The sequence below is a fragment of the Stegodyphus dumicola genome, chromosome 6, assembly GCF_044657685.1.
Source record: "Stegodyphus dumicola isolate Sdum_Otavi_A_Nest chromosome 6, ASM4465768v1".
Lineage (NCBI taxonomy): Eukaryota > Metazoa > Arthropoda > Arachnida > Araneae > Eresidae > Stegodyphus > Stegodyphus dumicola.
This window is the reverse complement of record NC_140773.1, coordinates 208,885,297-208,906,203: the sequence shown is the minus strand read 5'-3', so window position 1 is coordinate 208,906,203 and position 20,907 is coordinate 208,885,297. Positions and strand designations below refer to the sequence as shown.

Sequence of the window (20,907 nt, the reverse complement as noted above, 5' to 3'; positions counted from 1 at the left end):
GTAATTTAAGTCTGGTGTAATTTTAACCCTTTAACTGCCTCGGAAAACATACAAGCTTCATTTCCCAGTGCCACAGTTTTTCACACAGGCACGCATAAATATGCAATGTATTAGGGGAAAATAAGTGCAAGTTTTACTTTCTAAAAACTGTTTACTTTCACAAAATAAAGAATAAAAGAAAAAAATGAATGCACAAAATTTAATGTTTTGAGTAAAAGTATAATAAAAAGATGTAAGTATAATAAAAATGATGTTTTTATAATAAAAAAGATCCCTAAAATGGAGTTTCGATCAATTCATTTTTAGACCAATAAAGTGTAATATCAGGTTTCAGTGTTATACCTTGTGAAATCAGTATGCCTAAAAAAAACATATATTTCTTCTGAACTGGTTGAATGCTACGATTTTGTTCTTGATTTTTCGTTTGCAAGGTGTTGGTTCGTATACTCGTCCACAAAATGGTTAGTTTCAGTAATAATATGAAGCACGAGCAGTTTATCAAAAAATAATTCAAAAAAGATAAATGGGTTTGAATATCCGTTATATCTTTCTTTATTCCCAGAACCTACTACAAAAAGTAAACGAAAACGGAGGACACAGAATTAAAAAAAATACGTTTTACTCAAACAACATCAGCCAATACCGCGTAGTCATTGTGCTTTCACGGCTTTAGACACATAATTCCCTCCAATTTCTCCCCACACTTCTGTGAAATAGTATCCTCCTTGGCATACTTTGCAAAGGTCATTGTGGTGTTGCATTCAAAAGCTTTGTGAATAATTTTACGGGTAGCAGCGCAAAGCAAATGATAGCATTTTGGAAGGGTGTGTATATACACACCCGTGGCAGTTAACACATGGGCTGAGCAAGGCATATACTATATACGCCCACAGCAGTTAAGGGGTTAAGGTAATATTACCCAGTTTTCTCTTCTGCCTTTTTTTAAATGTAATTTGCATCAATTTCTTTTTTGAAGATTATTTGCATTGTCAGTTTTTTAAAGTTTATTTGCATATTTTATATGTTTTATGTCATTCCATAAAGCTATTTTAAAATGAATAATATATTACTTAGATTCTGTTGGATCAGATAAAGATGAATCTACTGCACTCAATGCTTCTACTCCATTGGCACATCCTCCTCTTGTTCCTTGCTGTACTCCTGGTACAGAAAACTTAGCAAACTCTGCAAATGTAAATTCTTCACCACCTACAACTTTAAGTAATACTGCAAGGCACTTACTATATACTACCCATTTCCCCTTGCCACAGGATGAGGCTGCTTCACATGATTGCAATCAAAGACATATTTTATTGTTTGGTGTTGGAAAAGTCCGTGATGAAGCCAGACATACCATCAAAAAGATGGTGAAAGAAATAATGAAGCTTTTCAGTAAAAAAACATGCATGGATATTGCAGATAGTGCCAAAGTTAAGAAAAATGCCAAAGATGGTTTTAATTTTGAAGCTGTTGTCAGTAAATTTCAGAGCTTGTCCTATTTTGATCAGCATGTTGTGACAACAATATGCGCGACATCTGTGATTGAAATGCTGAGTGCCTTTGCCATGGGAAATTCCAATTACCTTCCTTTGGTTGAATACATTGCCTTTTTGTTTGAACTAATGGAAATTGCCTTAAATATTCATGGATTAATTGAGTTTACTATTCAGGTAATAATAATTTTTGTGTGTTTAATTTTCTTGTATTAAAGTATTTTTCAAAAATTAAACTTCAAAGTGCTATTAGTACTTGTTATTTCAATTCTGACTTTTATAAAGTTTTCTCTTCAGATATTTGAATTATAGTTTGCTTGAATTAAAAAACTGAATGAGCTACTTTAGTACAAAAAATAAATTCCATTACTAATAATCTTATTTATTACCAGATAACAAATTATGATTAAAAAGTACTTTTCTGTTATCCAAAGCAGATTCAGAAATGTATGCATGTACATGTTTGTGTTTACACACATACACTTGCATACATTTCTGAATCCGGTCCTCATTGCAAAAAATTCCGATTAATATTGTCATATTCATTATTCTGAGACGAGCAGCTCAATGGTAGCTAACTGCACAGCTAATTGTACACAATTTATTTTTAATCCGTCTCTTTGTGAACGATTTTAGTTGCATCCTGATGCTTATGCAGTGTTGCTCAGTCTGAAAGAAGTGTTATTTATGGGGGTGGATATCCCTGTTATCTGTTATTTGCCATTAATGTTTTTTTAAAACATAAAAGGTTTTGTTTAAAAAATATTTGGGTCAATTTATGCTGTAAGAATATCAAAGGTGGATTTAAAATTGTTTCTTATAACTTAAATGAACTCAATGGTAGAATGTTGGGTATATTTTCACAAATAAATTATATTAAAGTACCATATTCAGTAGCTTTGGTGAGCTTTTTCTGGATTACTGCTATTTTGGATTTAGCTTTGCTGCTGTGTTGCATGCACGTGTGAAACATTGTTAAACACTTTTTGCCTGGAAAGGAAAGTGAAATTATATATATAAGAAAGAGATAAAGTATATAGGATTAATATCAGCCTATTGTGGCAAACTATCTAATTAATTATTAATTAATTGTATGTATTAATTAAATATTCATTCTTCCATTTATAATCTCTCTATATGTGTACACATATATGCAAAGAGCAGTTAGTAAAAAATTTTAATAAAATTAAAATTTCTTATCATATGGATCAACCAAAGAATATTATATAATGCTTGCTCTGTATCCATAAAAATAGTTTTGGAAAGACTGAAAATGATGCGTATGCTAAAAGTCATTGTAAATTAGTTTTTCTATTTGTTATCTTGTTTGTCTGGTTTGCCAGAGGATTGTTAAGTGTTAGAAATCCCTTTTTGCCTTGAGAAAATGGAAAGAAGTGTCTTGCTTAATAGAAAAAACAGTTGAATTTAATATTTTTAATCAGGCAGAGAAATCTAATACATATAAACACAGTTTGTTGGATAAAATTTGTATTCTCTTAAATCTAAAATGATTTGGATGTATAATTTGTCCTATATTTTAATATTATTCCAACCAGAAATTTATTCGTCCTTTTAGCTAAAAATTTCTTTTAGAAGGATTGGACTACGTTTTGAAAAACGTTGGGGATAAAGTAATCATGCTGCGATTTTTCGGGATTTTAAGGCAGGATTTTGAAAATATATGTTAGGTTCAGTAGAAGTATGTAACATACTGTTCACTGTTAGATATTTACAAAAAATATAATTTAAAAAAAATTTAAAGTGTATCCAATATAACTATTCTTCTTTTTACTTGCATTGGTAATTTCAAAAATTAGGGCACTGATACAGAATTGTATGGCAATGAAAACTTTTACAAATGGGTATGCTGAAAGGTAAAGTGGTAAACCATTATTAAACTACAAAAAGCATTTTTAGTTCGTTTTCCTTAATAGTCATCAGATAAAAAAATTAAATAAAATTAAAAAATAAATAAATGTGTAATTTTTTAGCATTTATATATGAAAATATTTACCTATTAATTTATATGATAGATTAAAAAAATATTTCACAACCTTAACTTCTATTTCACAGTTATTTCTTATCCTGATTTGTATTATTCCCCCCCCTCTGTAACTAACTGGTAGCCATTATAGCCTTGCTTACATAACCACTAGAATGATAAAAATGTCACCTAATATTAAAATGTAAAAATTGGAGTTCATTTTACTTGTTAATACATTCATTTCTTATAAATGTGGACCACTTCATAATGTAAACTATCTGCAAACTGCATCAACTGAAGAACTTTTATTTTATTTATTTATTTATTCTTGTAGTTCATTAATGCATGTTATTTCATATGTAGAGAAATTGGGTTATTTTTTCGAAGCCAGAGAGATGAAATATTAGCAAACGCCTTCGCCGGGAATCGAACCATGAACCTCTGGAATACCGGCCCAGCATGCAGAACCACTACACCACGAAGGCACGCTAGGAAAGCGGGAGAAATACCTTATACATAAAATGAAATCTTAGAAAAATGCCATCAATTCCCGATTTATTGGGATGTGTCTGGGATAGTATTCATTGATAATTTGGTACAATTCTGTTAGAGCGGCATCATTTAAAAATGCGGCAACGACCATGCCAAATCTCTTGGCTCGAGAATTTAATGTTAGAAATATCATGACTCGAGAATTCTAGTTTTCATTTGAAATATCGTCGCTCATTATTTTGAAAATTTTTTTATTTACACTTAAAATATCATCGCCCAAGATTTCTAGTTTTCGTTTGAAATATCATCATGTTATTTTTTTGCCATTTTTTTTTAGTACGATGGATTATACAATTTACCAGTTATCTAATGTCAAAGAGGCTGCCATAAGATTCTTTTGGGATAAAGGAATAATTCATAGCAACAGACTTTTTTCTCAAAAACATCCGATAAAGTTAACTTTTGACTCAAACAAAGCTCCTATATGGCAGTGTTGTATGTTCTTGCTGTGGGGGGGGGAAAAGATTGAGAATCAAAACATGATTTAAAGGCTCACATCTTACTTTCCTCAATGCCGTTCATTTCATCTATCTGTGGTGTCAAGAACTGATGTCGATTGAATTTTGCAAACGTCAATTAGAAATGAGCCATTATTATGACAGTAGATTGGAATAACTACTTGAGGGAGGTATGTGCAAATAGTTTCATGTCTCATAAAAGAATTAAAATCAGAAAAAAATTAAAACCAACAAAATCATAGAAATAAACGAAAGTGTTTTTACAAGAAGGAAAAACACCGTTGGACATATTCTTCCGGAACAGTGGGTATTTGGGGGGTTTATGCTGGGAAAGCAAAGAATGTTTTCTGGTCGCCATTCCTGATCGTTGTGCTAAGACATCGATGACTTCCATTCAAGGAAACATCAAAAATGGCAGCATTATATTTTCAGACTGCTGGAAAGGATATAAGCAAGAACTAAAAAATGCTGTGTATGAACATTTCACTATGAATCATAGCTATAATTTTGTAGACCGCCAAACTGGATGTCATACCGAAACTGTGGAGCAATTATGGGGCAGTGCTAAATGGAGAAATTAACATCAACAGGGCACTGCTTGCCACCATTTAGAATCATATTTAATAGAATTCATGTGTCATCGACTACATTCAAAAACTCAAAATTTTTCTGCAATATTGAATGATATTCATAATTTTATTTATTTATGTGTAGAATATTTTAAGTTACAAAATTAAAAAGAAAAGTTTTCTGTCTTTAAGAATAAAGAAATTTAAAAAATTACTTTTTACAGAATTAATTTTTTTTTATTCTTTTGAACTCCATTATTATTTTATAATTTAATACTTGGCGAAAATTAGTGGCAAAAAAGAAGTGGCACATTTTGAACTGACGCTGCTCTAAGGGAATAGAACCGTTAATACAAAATCATGATTTATCCATGGTTAGTTGAAAAGTACAGAAAAGAATAATAACTGATGTTATAATTTACAGAAAAATACTATTATTAGTTTACCTGTATTTTTAAGCAGTTGGGAAAGCAGTTCATTTTATAAGGTTTGGTAAATCGCACTCATATGCATTTTTGTAATCAAACAAACTATACCAAACCAAACCATTTCATAAGGTCAATTGAAGCAATATTCAAAGCAAAAGAAAATAATAAAAAATAAGTAAATAAATAAAAATCTGAAAGGTTTCAGATTTTAAATTGCGTCCAAAGGAGCTTTTTTTTTTTTAGCATTTTGTCTGTTATCTTATTATATATCACGTTCTTCACACTTAAACCATAAAATTCAGTTCAAAAACAATATCGCAAAATAGTTTTAAATTGAACATATCTTTAGAATTTCCAATACACAGTCTCACGCACTGGAGATAAAAATGTTTTTACTGTACAACGTTGCCATTGCTTGCTTTGAAATCCTTGAGTTTGTTGATCAAAAATTCGTTAAAGATTTACAAAATATGAAATCAATAATAAAACAAAATCCAAATTTCAAATTTGGGCTTCCACATGCCCATATTTCCAGTAGGATTAACTCATTCAAAATTCGATGGCTCTATGTACCATTATTTTATCACAGTGCAAGAAATATACAGACATTTATGCATATTTTTCATTATTTAATTAAGTATAATGCAGGACTCTAACATTTGGTGGCAACAGTTTGAAAAGTGAGACGGACATTTATAGTGAACCAACGCAAAATTGCAAACGAAAACAACAGTGCTTCAGGGACAAAGCCCCTTTGGACTAATAATAAAATAAAATGAAATAAATTGATCTGAAAGCTTTCAGATTTTATATTGTGTACAAATAGGCCTTTCCCCCCCCCCATTTACAGACACACACTTTTCGAGAGCAATTGGGCTAATGGCACTTAAAAATATTTAAAGACAGCATATCTTTAGAATTTCTGATAGACAGTCTCTTGCACTTGAGATAAAAATGTTTTATTCTGTACAGTGTTGTCACTGCTCGCTTTGAAATTGTTGAGTTTTTAATTAAAAATTTTCAAAATATGAAATAGGTAATAAAACAGATTCCAAACTTGGACGTCCAAGTGCTCGTGTTCAGGGGGAGGACTATGTTATTCAAAATTTGATGACTCTAGGTACCATTGGTTTTTCACATTACAAGAAACATACATATATTATTCATACAGATTCTTCATTATTTAGTTCTTTAAATATAATACAAGGCGATAATATTTTTTGGCAACAGTTTGAAAATTGATACAACACATTTAAGTTATTCAGCACAAAATGCCACTTCGAGACTATTAGTATGTCTGGGCTAATGCCCCTTTGGGTTTAAAAAAAAAACAATGTAAGTAATGGCCAAATAAATTTCATTAGAAATGAAGAAACTCAGCTAAATTGCATTTAAGAACAGTATTTACAATGGAGTTGAATTCAAACTTACATTTAAAAAGCTACTTGTATTGTTTTTAAATAAAATGCATAGATTTTTCCAGTTACATGCAATTAAGTTACATAACCATTGTGGATAGAAACAAATACTGTGACGTATCTGTTATTATCGAGTTATCTGTATCAATAATTTTTTCCTTTTTGTATTGTTCATAGTCAGCTTTGTTTTACACTAATGATTTGTAATACTAATTTTTCTGTTGTATTGCAAATAAGCTTAATTTTGTTATTTTTTTAGACAGGTCTTCTTATATACCACCCTAATTAATTGGGGGTTGGTTGTAATCTACATTACATACTGTTTCTTAAATATAAATTTAGACTTTTAATGTTTATGCATATTTTTATAATGAAAATTATTTTTTAATTGAAAAATTAAAATTCTTTAATAGGGTGATATTTTAAATTGATAAAAATGGGTTTTTAAAAAAATCATTAATTCATTTTTCTTCCTTTATATATTTTGGTAAGTTTTTTTTCCTCTGTCTTTAAATTAGTTGCTTAAGGAACTAGTCGATGTTGAAGCTCAGCTTGCTCAAAAATCTTCCACTTTAACTGGAAGTTATGCTACATCAGTAGGATTAAGCATCGTTGGGGTACTGTACACATATCATTGCTGCCTACTTGTTTCTCAAGACCAAACTCTTGCAGTTTTTGATGGGTTTGTATAACTCACTATTTACTTATACTATAAAATAATTTTTATTTATCCATTTATTTTATTTGTTTTGATAATAAAATATTTTTATTGAACTTTTACAGTCTGTGTAGAATTATTAAGCACATAAATACACCAACAGATTGCTCTTCTGCAGAGAGGTGCATACTTTCATACTTGTTTGATATGAATTCTTCATGTAGTTACGTTAAGGTAATTGATTTAAGTTTTAATTTGAAAGTATTTTTTCTTATATTAGAAGGTAAGTTGTTCTATTTAGCATGAATCTTTAAAGTACTTTATTCTGTTTTTATGTTGCATTAGTTACTCTGCATTAATATATCTTATGCATATATATATCTTATTAATGCAGATCATATATACATCATTAATATACACATTAATATTATATTAAAGCTTATATTAATGATTACATATGATAATATGTGAGCAATATTAAATTCAGATCTCTCTTTTTGTTTAATGTATTTTTTTTCCTCCTGTTCTTTCATTTGTATGATCAAAAGCCTTTATCAAGAGCACTAGAATTTCGAAACAAAATGTTTCGAGTAAAATCATGGTTGTGAAACAATTAGTTCTAATTTTAATTAAAAATATTTGTCAAATTTATTGAAAATTTTTATGATCTGCTAATGGATATATCTTTCTTATGCTTATAGCCTCGGCATTCAGAACAGTTTGGAAACATATATCCTAAAGTCAAATCTGTTATTTATGGTTCTACTACCCCATCTGTGATAAATTTGCTTTGGAATACAAAGTTTATGATTGAATATATTACTGATCCAAGGTATGTAGATAAGAAAATTGTGTGAATGTTGTATATTTAATGTTTGTTTTTTTATTCACTATAAAGTCCAAAATCCAGGCATGTAATATCCAAAATAATCTAAAATCCAGGCCTCTAAATCATCAGCAACTCTTTTTTTTTTTTTTTTTTTTTTTTTTTTTTGTATGCTTTGTGCCTGTACATTTGTTACTTTTTCATAACAAAACCCAGTTCTTCATTTCACTTCAGCAGTAAATAAAATGCCTTTATAGTGAAGAAACAATCATTTATTAACATAAATCCATATGAATAATAATTTGATTCTATAACCAGCTTTTTGCTTGTCGTACATCTCAAGCCAAAACATTCTACAGTGAAACATCATTGAACTTGAATGATTTATATCCCTGATCCCAATCTTGGGATCAGTATTTATTTATTTATTTGTGCTTTCATTACTGCATGATTATCAACACACAGCAGCTTGACACACCCAGTAAATATATATATATATATATATATATTAGTAATTGAGTACCAGCTGTTTGAATTGAGAATAACTGAGTTGTTATTCAGATAAGCGCAGGACTAGTGACAAAACTGGTGTTGCTCTGCTAGGAAAGAGAGTTTAGGTGAGAAAAATTTTTAGAAATTTGAGAAGCACCAAGCAACAAAATTAACCCTTTGACCTATAACGAGTCTGACACGTGGTAAAGAATTTGTGCCATAAGCAAAAGCCACAAGTCTGAGTAGTGGTAAAGAATTTGTGTCATAAACAAAAGCCACGAGTATGACTCGTGGTGAGGAATTTGTGCAAAAAATGCTGCATATTATTATTAAAACAAGCGATTAGAGTTATTCTACATCGAATATTTTTCCTTTGATTGTAATGTCAGTTTTTTTTTTTTTTTTTTCCCAAGTTGTTTCTGATGAAATTGGATGATCTGTTACTTTAGTTCCCCGTAAAGCTTCATTACGTTCACACGTTTCAAATATAATTTCTAATAATAATTTATAAAGAATTAAAAAACTTATACCCATCATGTCAAACTCTTATACCGCATCATTCCCATCATGCAATTATTTTTGTTAACTGATCAATTGATTCTGATTACAGGAGTATACATTTTGCGCCATTTCGGGTACATGGCTGAACAGTTAAATGGTTGGTTTGGTTTGGTTTATTAGATTACGGCAAAGCACTCGAGAGCTATCTGCCTTAAGGGAGGGATGCCTTCGTGGAGGACTTTTTAAGGGAAACTGGCTCATATACACGAACAGTTGAATGGCACGGCACGCAACTGACTTTCTTTTTTACTATAGCTCGCGCAGTTGGCAGATATCATGTAGGCCAAGGGGTTAAGGGATGACACAATCTTTAGAATTCAGGGTAGGTGCTTGGCAGCAGAATTTAGGATGCAGAGATAGCACCAGACTGCTAAATATTTAGTACTGACCTTAGATAAGCTGTAAATATATGTGAGAATTTATTTATTCAGGTCTCTCATTGGCCTTAAGCTTGTGCAGAAAATAGGCATAACTATAATACATAGCTAAACTATTATAATTCAGACGCAACTTTGTCAGCTTATGATAGAAGCAACACAGAATTTATCAGAAAAACATGTCTTTAGTCACTAGTCTCGTAATACATCACCAACAGTGATACTAGTTAAACTCAAATTTGAAGGTTTTCAAATGTCATCAACAAAAAGTGAAATTTCCCAATAAAATGGAAATTTTAATGTAATTTGTGAAGAAATATGAAGTAGTAATAAATGAAGATGATATGGCATGAGTTTTTCATTGTGATAACAATGCCCCAATCGTCAATTAACTTATGGACAGCAAAATGTGCAGCATGGGTTCTAAATTTAAAAAAAAAAAAAAAATATATAAAAAAAAAATTGTCTACCAATAGTGAAGAAAATGACAAAGAAGTTGCTAAAAACAAAACACACACACACACACACACACACAAAAAAAAAAAAAAAAAAAAAAAAATGGCAATTTAGTGGGAATTCTCAACATGGCAATGATAAGGCTTTAACAGTGGAACTTTGTAACTGAAGAAGAAATTGTGTCTATCTGTAGAATTAAAGAGAAAGTATTAACACATAAAATCAAGAAATTTAAAAAACTTACGTATTGAAAGATAGATTTAATAAAGCAAACAAATAAGTATTGAGATTTATATATATGTAATTAATATTTAAAAAAAAAAAAAAAACTCAAAACTGGAATCACTAAAGCCTCAAAAAAATCTGTATCTTAGACTTTTATACTGTAATTTTTTTTATATTTGTGTGTATTATATGCATAAAATCAAGAAATTTAGAAAACTTACATATTGAAAGATAGTTTTAATAAAGCAAACAAATAAGTATTGAACTTTATATATATAATTAATATTAAAAAAATCTCAAATTTGGAATTGCTAAAGCCCCAAAAAAATCTGTATCTTAGACTTTAATACTGTATTTTTTTTATATTTGTGTGTATTATATGCAGTGTTATATTGGGATCTCTCTCTCTTTAGATTGAAAGTGGATATGCAGCTTATAAAACAACTTAATGAGCAGCCTGCATTACGATATAGTTTTGTCTGCAATGCTATTCATGGTATTTCAGTAACTAGAGATCCTGACAGGTAACTATTTTGTTAAAAAAAATACACTATTAGGGTAAGAAGTAATCAAAGTTTTACTTTATCTTTACCGTTGTAATTAATAGTAAAATCACTTTTCCTCTGTGAATAAATACTGACCAAAGTATCTCTAATTAGTTCAGTAGGTCTGCCAAATTTTCTAGGAGGAGGATTTTTAAATTTTCATATTGTTAATTAAATCTTGATAAAAATGTAACTTTTCATAAGTTATGATTTAAATTAGTATTTGAATTACTTTCTAAAATAGCTGATGCTAGTTTAAATAGTTTGCTTTAAACACATCAAAGAAATAAAACCCTTAAAAAACATCAAAACCTAATGAATGCATATATATTAAAAACTTAGGAATACAGGTTTAGAGTGAAAAGTGCTTAATGTACCTTTGAATAATATTAGAGTAGATTAAGATGATTCACCTTTAAAATAAAAATAATTAATTTAGTTTAATTAAAAGTCATGAGAAGCAGTTTTAAAATATTCTCTGTAGAAAATGATCTTAATTTTGAAACATAACATTGTGTATTGTTATACATTAGTGTACAAAACTTAAGCAACATTTTTGATTTCGGCCATAATTCCATGAAAAATCAAATGGGAGACATGAAATTCATACTACAGAGGCGCAATATGGTACTTAAAAAATGCAGAAAGTATTGTAAGTAAGAAGATAAATAAAATATGAGTAGAAAGCTTACAGTATGGAATAAATAGAAAAAGGCCTTATTGACAGAATGCTATTGGTACTAAAAAAGTCTGACCAAGAGGGAGAACAACAAGTCAAAGATCCTTAGAAGGGGATACAAGCTTATTCAACTGCAATAGTTGCATTGCATCATTTGTCAATACTTGACACCGGATCTAACAGTTCTTGCAGTAAGAGTGCCCATTCTTCAACAAGCATCTGTTTCAATTGTCTGATGTTCTTCAGAGGGTAAGAGCGTGCTGTCAGGCATATCTCTATATCTAAAGTATACCACAAGTGTTCAGTATGTGGATTTATACCAGGGCAGCACGCTGATCAATTCCATTCTGTGAATATGATCACTTTCCAGAAGCTTCTCAACAGCTTGGGTACCATGTGGTCATGCATTATCAACAATAAAAGCAATGTCAGGACCATTGGACCCAGGAAAAGAGCCTTCCAATACAAACGTGCCAGGACCATCTCCATGGCCCCTGATGTTAGTGGGCTGAAAGTATGTTTCTTCCTCTTTCCATATCAACTGGTGTCGAGAATTGTTTATCAGACTGAAATGACTCATTGGTAAAGAGAATGACTCATTAGTAAAGAGAATGTGCTTTCATTGATGAAGTGTCCAATCTTCCCTATCTTCATATTCTCTACACTGCTGTAAACAGTGCCACCGATGGATTGCTGTCGGTGGTATGCAGTGTTTAGGCTGGTGGGCAAAATTAGGCTGCCTTTATGAAGTCATATGGCAACAGTAAACCAGAGTACATGCTGTCCAGTTCCCATACACAACTCCTAAGCAGTGTTGCCTGCTGTTTGGTTTCAATCTCTTTTCGTCTACAGAGGAATATATGAGTCATCAGTTATAGTTGTTTTCCTTGGCTGACTGCTGTCAACATTTCTTACAGCTTGCACTGTGTCATTCGGAAGACTATTCAAGCTTGTGAAACAACACTTTTATCAAGTCTTAAGCTCTTAAGTGACAGACATGAAATTGCACCCTTCCTCAACCTTGCCAGTCATTCGACCATGTGTAAGAGCATCCTGATGTTCTTTTGTAGCCATACTGCAAATGCAGTCTTATTTTTGTTTGCAGAAGAATGGCCAGAAATGTGCCTTCCTTTCTTCTTTTTAAGTTGTTTTGCATTGTGCTTATCATTATTACAGAGATTAAATTTCTTTTTATCACGTATATTAAGAAAAGTGTTAAAAATAGATGGAACTTCAAAAAGCCCAAAGGAATTCTCAAAAGAACTCTAACATACATTTCCTTCTTTAAATGAATTTCTTGTCCCAAAAGAAAGCATTTATGAAGCTCTTTCTAAATTCCAAAATATTTTATTTTTATATATTAAAAAGTGTATCCTTAGAGGAAAATAACACAATTATAAACCATTCTGGAATGAAAAGCTTGATTCTCCAAAATCTAATTCCTGCCAGGCCCACATTACAGCTGAATTAAAACACCAGAAGATATCCAATTCTGGAGAAAGAGTATTCCCTATTCTACATAAAGAAATTTTAATTGTTTTAATTATTAAGATTGACTATAGAAAAGCCTTTAATAGGATCTGTAATTTTGTGAATTGAAGAATAAGTGTAATAAGAAAATTAGGAAACCACTGAGAGTTGAGGTAAAACTTTTAACTTATGCTGATGACAAAGAGATTTCTAATGCTTTTAACTGTTTTTATTCTAAAAGACAAAGGTTGAATTATTATCATAAGGAAAAGCAGAAGCTTACCAGAAGGGAAGGTAAACCTTTAACTTATAAAAACTTTTACTTTTTTTTTAGTTAAATAATAAAATGACACCACAAATATACAAAAACAATTTTTTTTTTTTTTTTTTTTTTGGATTTTACGTTTTCAAAAAATATGCATGGGACATAAATGTTCCTTTAGGTTTCCTTAGGCCACTCCATCAACTTCTGGTTCAATATTTTCTATCTGCATTGTCGTCAGCGTCATCCTCCAAAACAATCAGCAAGCTGTTGCAGCTCTTTGTTGTCTTTCTCATTCTGAAAAAATATATGTATACATATGCATATTTTTGAGCACACAAACAGCAAAAACCAACTGGGATGCATTTACCCCCAGTGAGAATTTGAGAGTGATGTATATATCCCCTACTGAAATTTTCAACAAAAAAGGGAATAAACATATACACCATAAAATTAATTTGTACTTTTAGCCACCAATTTACATTAAAAAAGGTGTAAAAATACAATAAACAGACTTGTAGGTATAGGTTAGGAAACATTTGCTTTGTCGCCAGATTTAGACTAACCGAGAGACCATGGCAAAATTGGCAGTAAACCTTTAGTCAAAGTCCAGTATTCGAGTGGGACACAGACTCACACATATGTAATAGACGTGCTTCTCTCTCATGTTTTTTTATTTTGCTGTGGGACATATATAACCTATTAGATGCAAAAGGTTTTAAAGATTGTTGTTCTTCTCAGCTCAAAGAATGAGGACATGAGATCTTGCTTAGTAATTTTGGCATACTGGAGTTTAAGAAAGCCATTAAACAAACGAAAAATGGAAAGAACTCAGAAATGGATAACTTTTTCGTGGAATTTAAACATCTTGGCTAAAATGCACTTTCTGTTCTTTTAAAATTATATAACTACAGCTGGAATTTTTTAGTACCTGCTATTTGGAAAAAAAGCTACTGTTATTCCAATTCAATAAAATTCTGGATGATTTTAATAGTTACTGGCCTGTTTCCTTGACTTGCCTTCCATCAAAAGTCATGGAGAGATTGAGTTTCTCATCTTAATTGGTATAGCGAGACAAATAATCGTTTGTCTACAACCCAGGCAGCTTCTAGAAATTCCAGTCAGCTAGCCAACAGGCCATCTTTCTAGTGCCCTGGATCATCAACATTCGGTCTTTGCCATGTTTGTAGACTTTGAGGCTACTTTTGACAGGCTCTGGAGATTAAGGATTGTACAAAAACTACAATCTGTAGGCATTGATGGCAAGATGCTCTGGTGGATCAAAGATTTTCTTTCCCAATGCCACTCACTTTGGAGATGACACACTGAAATTTAAGCAAAATGAAACTGGTCTACCACATGTCACTGTAATTAGCCCCATCCTGGTTAATATTTCTATAAATGACCTCCCAGACTTGATGACTTCTGATGGATTGATAAAAGAGGATCTATATGCAGACGATATAGTCTTTGGTGTACCTCTGTGAAAAAAAGACCAACTGAGCGTAACACTATTTTGAATCTAACCCTGGAGCGACTTGAATGTTATTGGTGCAAGGATAACAGTGTGCCAGTAAAAATAAATAAAACAACCAATTAATTTTTCACTCTTTATTAACAACCCTTTAATTAAGACACAATAACACGCCGAATAAATACTAATTCAGAAGTCAAACAACAAAAATCAGCGTTATATTTACAAAATTTTCACAGGACTAGTTTCGATGGTTTTACCGAACCACCATCCTCAGCTTCAAAACCGAAAATGAACAAGATAGGAAATTATGATTAGATAAGATAAGAAAGCCTGGACAAGAATAAGCAAGTGGTGCCATCTGTTGGTGAAACCAGAACTAAAACATAATTTCTTTAAAGGCCGAAGGCAAAGTTGGATTGGAATTAGGATCGTTAACTAGAACAGAAAGATTTTTATGAATGTGAAATGCCTCTAGAAAATCCAGTTCTCCAATGGAAGATGTTTTTTGAATAATTTTGGCAGCAGAAAAATTGAAAGTGTGGTTTTCGGGCCAACAATGTTGAGCAACAGAAGATTTCTGTGTTTCCTTTTTTCTAACATATGCCTCATGTTCCTTGACGCGAAATTTTAAGGCTCTCTTAGTTTGGCCAATGTAAGTTGAACCACACTGGCAAGGAATCCTATAAATACCCCAGGAATTCATATCCGGAATGGAGTCGTTGAGTATGGAACTCGAAATTTTATTGATGGGAGAATAAACAACTCGAAAGTTAAATTTCTGCAAAATATGTGCAACTTTATAGCTAATTGATGGAAAGAAGGGAATGACAACATAATTTTTATAATCTCCTAAAACAAGAGTGTGCCTTTTAGTGTGTTGAGATGAGAATTTTTTAACTGCTTGATTAATAATGTTGGGTTAAAAGCCTCTGTCAATAGCTATTGCTTTTAAATAATTTAGTTCTTCATCAAGGGATAGTTTGGATGAGCAAACTTGAAGAGCACGGAAAACATAGGAATAAAATGAAGCTAACTTTTGTTTAGTTAGATGACATGATTTAAAGTGTGGTGGAAGGCAAACCGCTGAAGGTTTACGGTAAATCGTAGTACTGAAGTTGGATGTATTACATGTGCATTGTAGCTCCATGTATTACGGAGCTACAATGCACGAAGTTCATTCTAACCCGGATATTATCATTTCAAAGGCCGACAAAGGTGGCCAGATAGTTGTCATGGATAAGAACACTTACATCGATGGTGTCACTAAGCTTTTAAACGAAGGACCATATAATCCGATCCCTAAAGATCCTTCACCTTCAGACTTGTCAAAAATAAAAACTGCGATCAAATCTTAAAACATTCGCTTATCCCATCTGTTGCGAGTTGTGCCAGATTATATGCTCTTCCCAAAATTCATAAAAGTGGTATTCCTTTCTGCCCTGTTGTATCAAATTTAGGTACTGCCTCGTATCCATTAGCTAAATATTTAGTTTCTAGATTTTCAACTCTATTATACAATAACATTTACACCATAAAAAATTCAATAGAGTTTCTAAAAAAGGTTAAAAACATTTCTCCTAGTAATTTACTCATGGTTTCTTTTGATGTAAAATCATTATTCATCAATGTCCCAGTGGAGGGTGCATTAAGATGTCTAGAAACCAGACTTCACGAATTTCATTTCTCTTGCATCGAAATTGATGAGCTAATTTCTCTCACTGAACTCTGTTTGAAACAAACACATTTTGTTTTCCAAAATAAATATTACAAGCAAACTGAGGGATTAGCCATGGGAATCCCCCTCAGCCCCATCCTGGCTGATATCTACATGCATTATTATGAATCAAAATTGTTTGAAACTTTAAACTTCCCGGCATGGTTTCGTTACGTAGACGATACTTTTACCCTGTTTGAAGGTAATAAAGATGATTTAAATAAAGTTCTTTCAACTATGAATTCTATTGATCCTGCTATTCAGTTCACTTTTGAACTTGAGACTTGCAATTCTCTTCCGTTTCTCGACATTCTGGTCACACGTAACACATCCAACTTCAGTACTACAGTTTACCGTAAACCTTCATCGGTTTGCCTTCCACCACACTTTAAATCATGTCATCCGACTAAACAAAAGTTAGCTTCATTTTATTCCTATGTTTTCCGTGCTCTTCAAGTTTGCTCCTCCAAACTAGCCCTTGATGAAGAACTAAATTATTTAAAAGCACAGGGGCTTTTTACCCAACATTATTAATCAAGCATTTAAAAAATTCTCATCTCAACACACTAAAAGGCACACTCTTGTTTTAGGAGATTATAAAAATTATGTTGTCATTCCCTTCTTTTCCATCAATTAGCTATAAAGTTGCACATATTTTGCAGAAATTTAACTTTCGAGTTGTTTATTCTCCCATCAATAAAATTCCGAGTTCCATACTCAACGACCCCATTCCGGATATGAATTCCTGGCGTATTTATAGGATTCCTTGCCAGTGTGGTTTAACTTACATTGGCCAAACTAAGAGAGCCTTAAAATTTCGCATCAAGAAACGTGAGGCATATGTTAGAAAAAAGGAAACACAGAAGTCTTCTGTTGCTCAACGTTGTTGATGCGAAAATCATGCTTTCAACTTTTCTGCGCCAAAATTATTCAAAAAACATCTTCCATTGGAGAACTAGATTTTCTAGAGGCATTTCACATTCATAAAAATCTTTCTGTTCTAGTTAACGATCTTAATTCCAATCCAACTTTGCCTTCGGCCTTTAAAGAAATTATGTTTTAGTTCTGGTTTCACCAACAGATGGCGCCACTTGCTTATTCTTGTCCAGGCTTTCTTATCTTATCTAATCATTATTTCCTATCTTGTTCATTAGCGGTTTTTCAGCTGAGGATAGTGGTTCGGTAAAACTATCGAAACTAGTCCTGTGAAAATTTTGTAAATATAACACTGATTTTTGTTGTTTACTTCTGAATTAACAACCCTTTGTCTTTTTGGGTAAGCATACACAATGATTTTTCAACTTACTTGGGCTGCAGCAAACTAACTTGGAGAGGACATGCTGAGCATGTTATTAAATGACTAGCAAGAAAAATGATTCCCTGTTCTTAAATGACTAGCAGGAGTTAAATGGGGCTGTAACAGATAAATTTTAAATACAACTTATAAAATGTATATTCAGCCAGTTTATATATTGTAACGAAATGTTTCTGCTTCTGTTAGGACAATTAATATCCTCGAGACTTTTGAAAATCAGGTGTTATGAATTATTTTTGAAGGAGTCAGGCTCACCCCTGTGTTAGCAATGCAACTGTTGAAGGGGGGGGGAGAAAGAAATAAAAAAACTTCTCATCTCAACACACAAACAACAAAAATTCTCATTATTATTATTTTATTATTTTTTTAAAGATGCAACTATTTTTTATAACATGTTAATTAGGCTCTCTATAACTCTTTTTGGAGAGAATACAATCACCATCAAGAGTATAACCTGAAAACTCAAAGTTATTTTATCTGATGTGTACATGATATTGACTGTTTCCATTTAATTAAAAAAGCACCTATTGAATTACTCTTTCTCTCTTTTTTTACTCCTTGAATTACATGGACCTGGATGAAAGACTGGCCCTAAATCAGAAAATAAAATTACAGACCGCTGTCCTGAAGTACTCTATGCAATTTCTCTGGAAACTATCCACAATCCCTATCCTACTCATGAATAACTTCATATCTATACAAATGATTCCTTCTGGGCTTTACTCAAGGAGATGCGGTTGTGTGTGTGTGTGTTTTTTTTTTTTTTTTTTTTTTTGTTTTGTTTTGTTTGTTTCTATCTGTCAGTTGAAAATTTCATGACCCATTTTGATGGTGAGCTGGAATCAATCTATGTGACTTATCGACTTATCAGCAACTATCCATTCACCAGGATTCCTTTGAGAGGACTGTGATTCTCTCATCTGCGTTTCAGGCTTTATTATCTAATCAGGAGAATAAAAGCCCTCATGTCTAATGACTTGGTGGCCAACAGGCTGGCATTTGAGGAATAAATAAAAATAAGATGTTTTCTTGCAGCCATATTGCATGAGCAGTCCCAAATTTTACTTGCAGAAGAATGCCTGAAAATGTGCCTTCCTTTCGTCTTTTTAAGTTGTCTTGCACTGTGCATGCTGACTCCTTGTATTTTGCATGTCCTCATATACCCTTTGATATCATTGTGCTGATATTTGTATGTGCATCACCTTCTTTCTACTAATTTGGCTTTTTCATTGTACTGATCACAAAAAGTCCTTTTCAAAAATTTCATTGTTATATGTTGAATATGTTGCTTCAGTTTACTCACTAGTGTATAATTCTTTATTGATTTCATATTTCCATCAGTTTCAGTTATTTCTTGATTTCATAAATGTTGAAATAGAAAGTTCTGTAATTTTCATTTTGAAACTATAATAAGAAGTTTTGAACATTAACTTGATCAAATATGCACTGCTAAAAAAATAATGGGTAAATAAAATAAAATAAAATAATTAATACATTTAATGGGGTTATAGCAGTGTAGATCTCTAGTTGAGAGAATTCAACATAAAGTATCTTTTCAGTGGGTGCCCTGCCACTGTGGTGTTGAGAGAAATGAGAAAACAGACTTTTTGCAAACAGAAGTTGCAGTTTAATTCAGAAACCAAATAGAAATTTCCCTTTCATTTTTCAAAACTGGAGATTAAAATGGTTCTTTTATACAATGTCTGCTCACTCTTCCTGTTCTAAATCTTGGGAGTGCGTTTGGCACCCATTCTCTTCTTGTTCTGGATGAACCACATGTGGTTGTTGACTGGACATGACTCTTTGTGCCCCTTTATTTCACTTTAATATTTTTTACTCTTCTGTATGTATTTTGTGTTCAACTAGATAAGATGTGACTGCTGCTCACATGTACGAATGCTCCACATTATCTCATTTTAACACTTTACTGACCGCTAGCGGTTCAACAGCATACACACGTCCAACCGACTGTTGAGCCACAGATTCTCCCTGTTCTGAATAACTGGCAGGACAATCTGATAAATCATTTAAATAAAACTCTCCAGTACCATTTTTTCGCTCATCGTGAATGATAAATTTTTTAAAAACGGTGTGAAGATGTGGGAGTATATGAAGCAATGCACTTAATGCAAGTGAGAAATGTACCTCAATACTAATAATAAAATGCAGATGATATAGCAAATGGCAATTGTTTATTGCCATAACTACCAATTAATAGGCTATTTTTGGGTAGCCCGGAGAAGAAAGCGATTAATAGGCTATCGGTCGGTAGGCATTGGCGAAAAATTTCATAGGCGATCGGTCGGTAGGCATTGGCGAAAAATTTCATAAGCGATCGGTCGGTAGGCGTTGCGATAAAAAGCCGATTAATAGGTGATCTGTTGGTAAAGTGTTAATTGTCTTGTGGAAAAATATTGGAAAGCATGCAGCCTAATGACTTAATGGCCAACAGGCTGGCATTTGAGGAATAAATAAAAATAAGATGTTTTCTTGCAGCCATATTGTACGAGCAGTCCCATTTTTACTTGCAGAAGAATGCCTGGAAATGTGCCTTCCTTTCGTCTTTTCAAGTTGTCTTGCACTGTGCATGCTGACTCCTTGTATTTTGCATGTCCTCATATACCCTTTGATATCATTGTGCTGATATTTGTATGTGCATCACCTTCTTTCTACTAATTTGGCTTTTTCATTGTACTGATCACAAAAAGTCCTTTTCAAAAATTTCATTGTTATATGTTGAATATGTTGCTTCAGTTTACTCACTAGTGTATAATTCTTTATTGATTTCATATTTCCATCAGTTTCAGTTATTTCTTGATTTCATAAATGTTGAAATAGAAAGTTCTGTAATTTTCATTTTGAAACTATAATAAGAAGTTTCGAACATTAACTTGATCAAATATGCACTGCTAAAAAAATAATGGGTAAATAAAATAATATAAAATAAT

At 32.0% G+C, this 20,907-nt stretch overlaps 1 protein-coding gene across 5 annotated transcripts in view; it reads left to right on the top strand.

Moving 5' to 3' along the window:
* kto (mediator complex subunit kohtalo) overlaps positions 1 to 20,907 on the top strand; it is a 230,910-nt gene that overhangs the window by 115,213 nt on the left and 94,790 nt on the right. For all 5 annotated transcript variants that reach the window (XM_085819429.1, XM_085819431.1, XM_085819430.1 and 2 more), the window contains exons 17-21: positions 1,075 to 1,670; positions 7,421 to 7,584; positions 7,686 to 7,794; positions 8,262 to 8,392; positions 10,911 to 11,021. In XM_085819429.1, the coding sequence (XP_085675555.1) occupies positions 1,075 to 1,670; positions 7,421 to 7,584; positions 7,686 to 7,794; positions 8,262 to 8,392; positions 10,911 to 11,021 (1,111 nt within the window). The remainder of the gene's footprint in view (positions 1 to 1,074; positions 1,671 to 7,420; positions 7,585 to 7,685; positions 7,795 to 8,261; positions 8,393 to 10,910; positions 11,022 to 20,907) is intronic.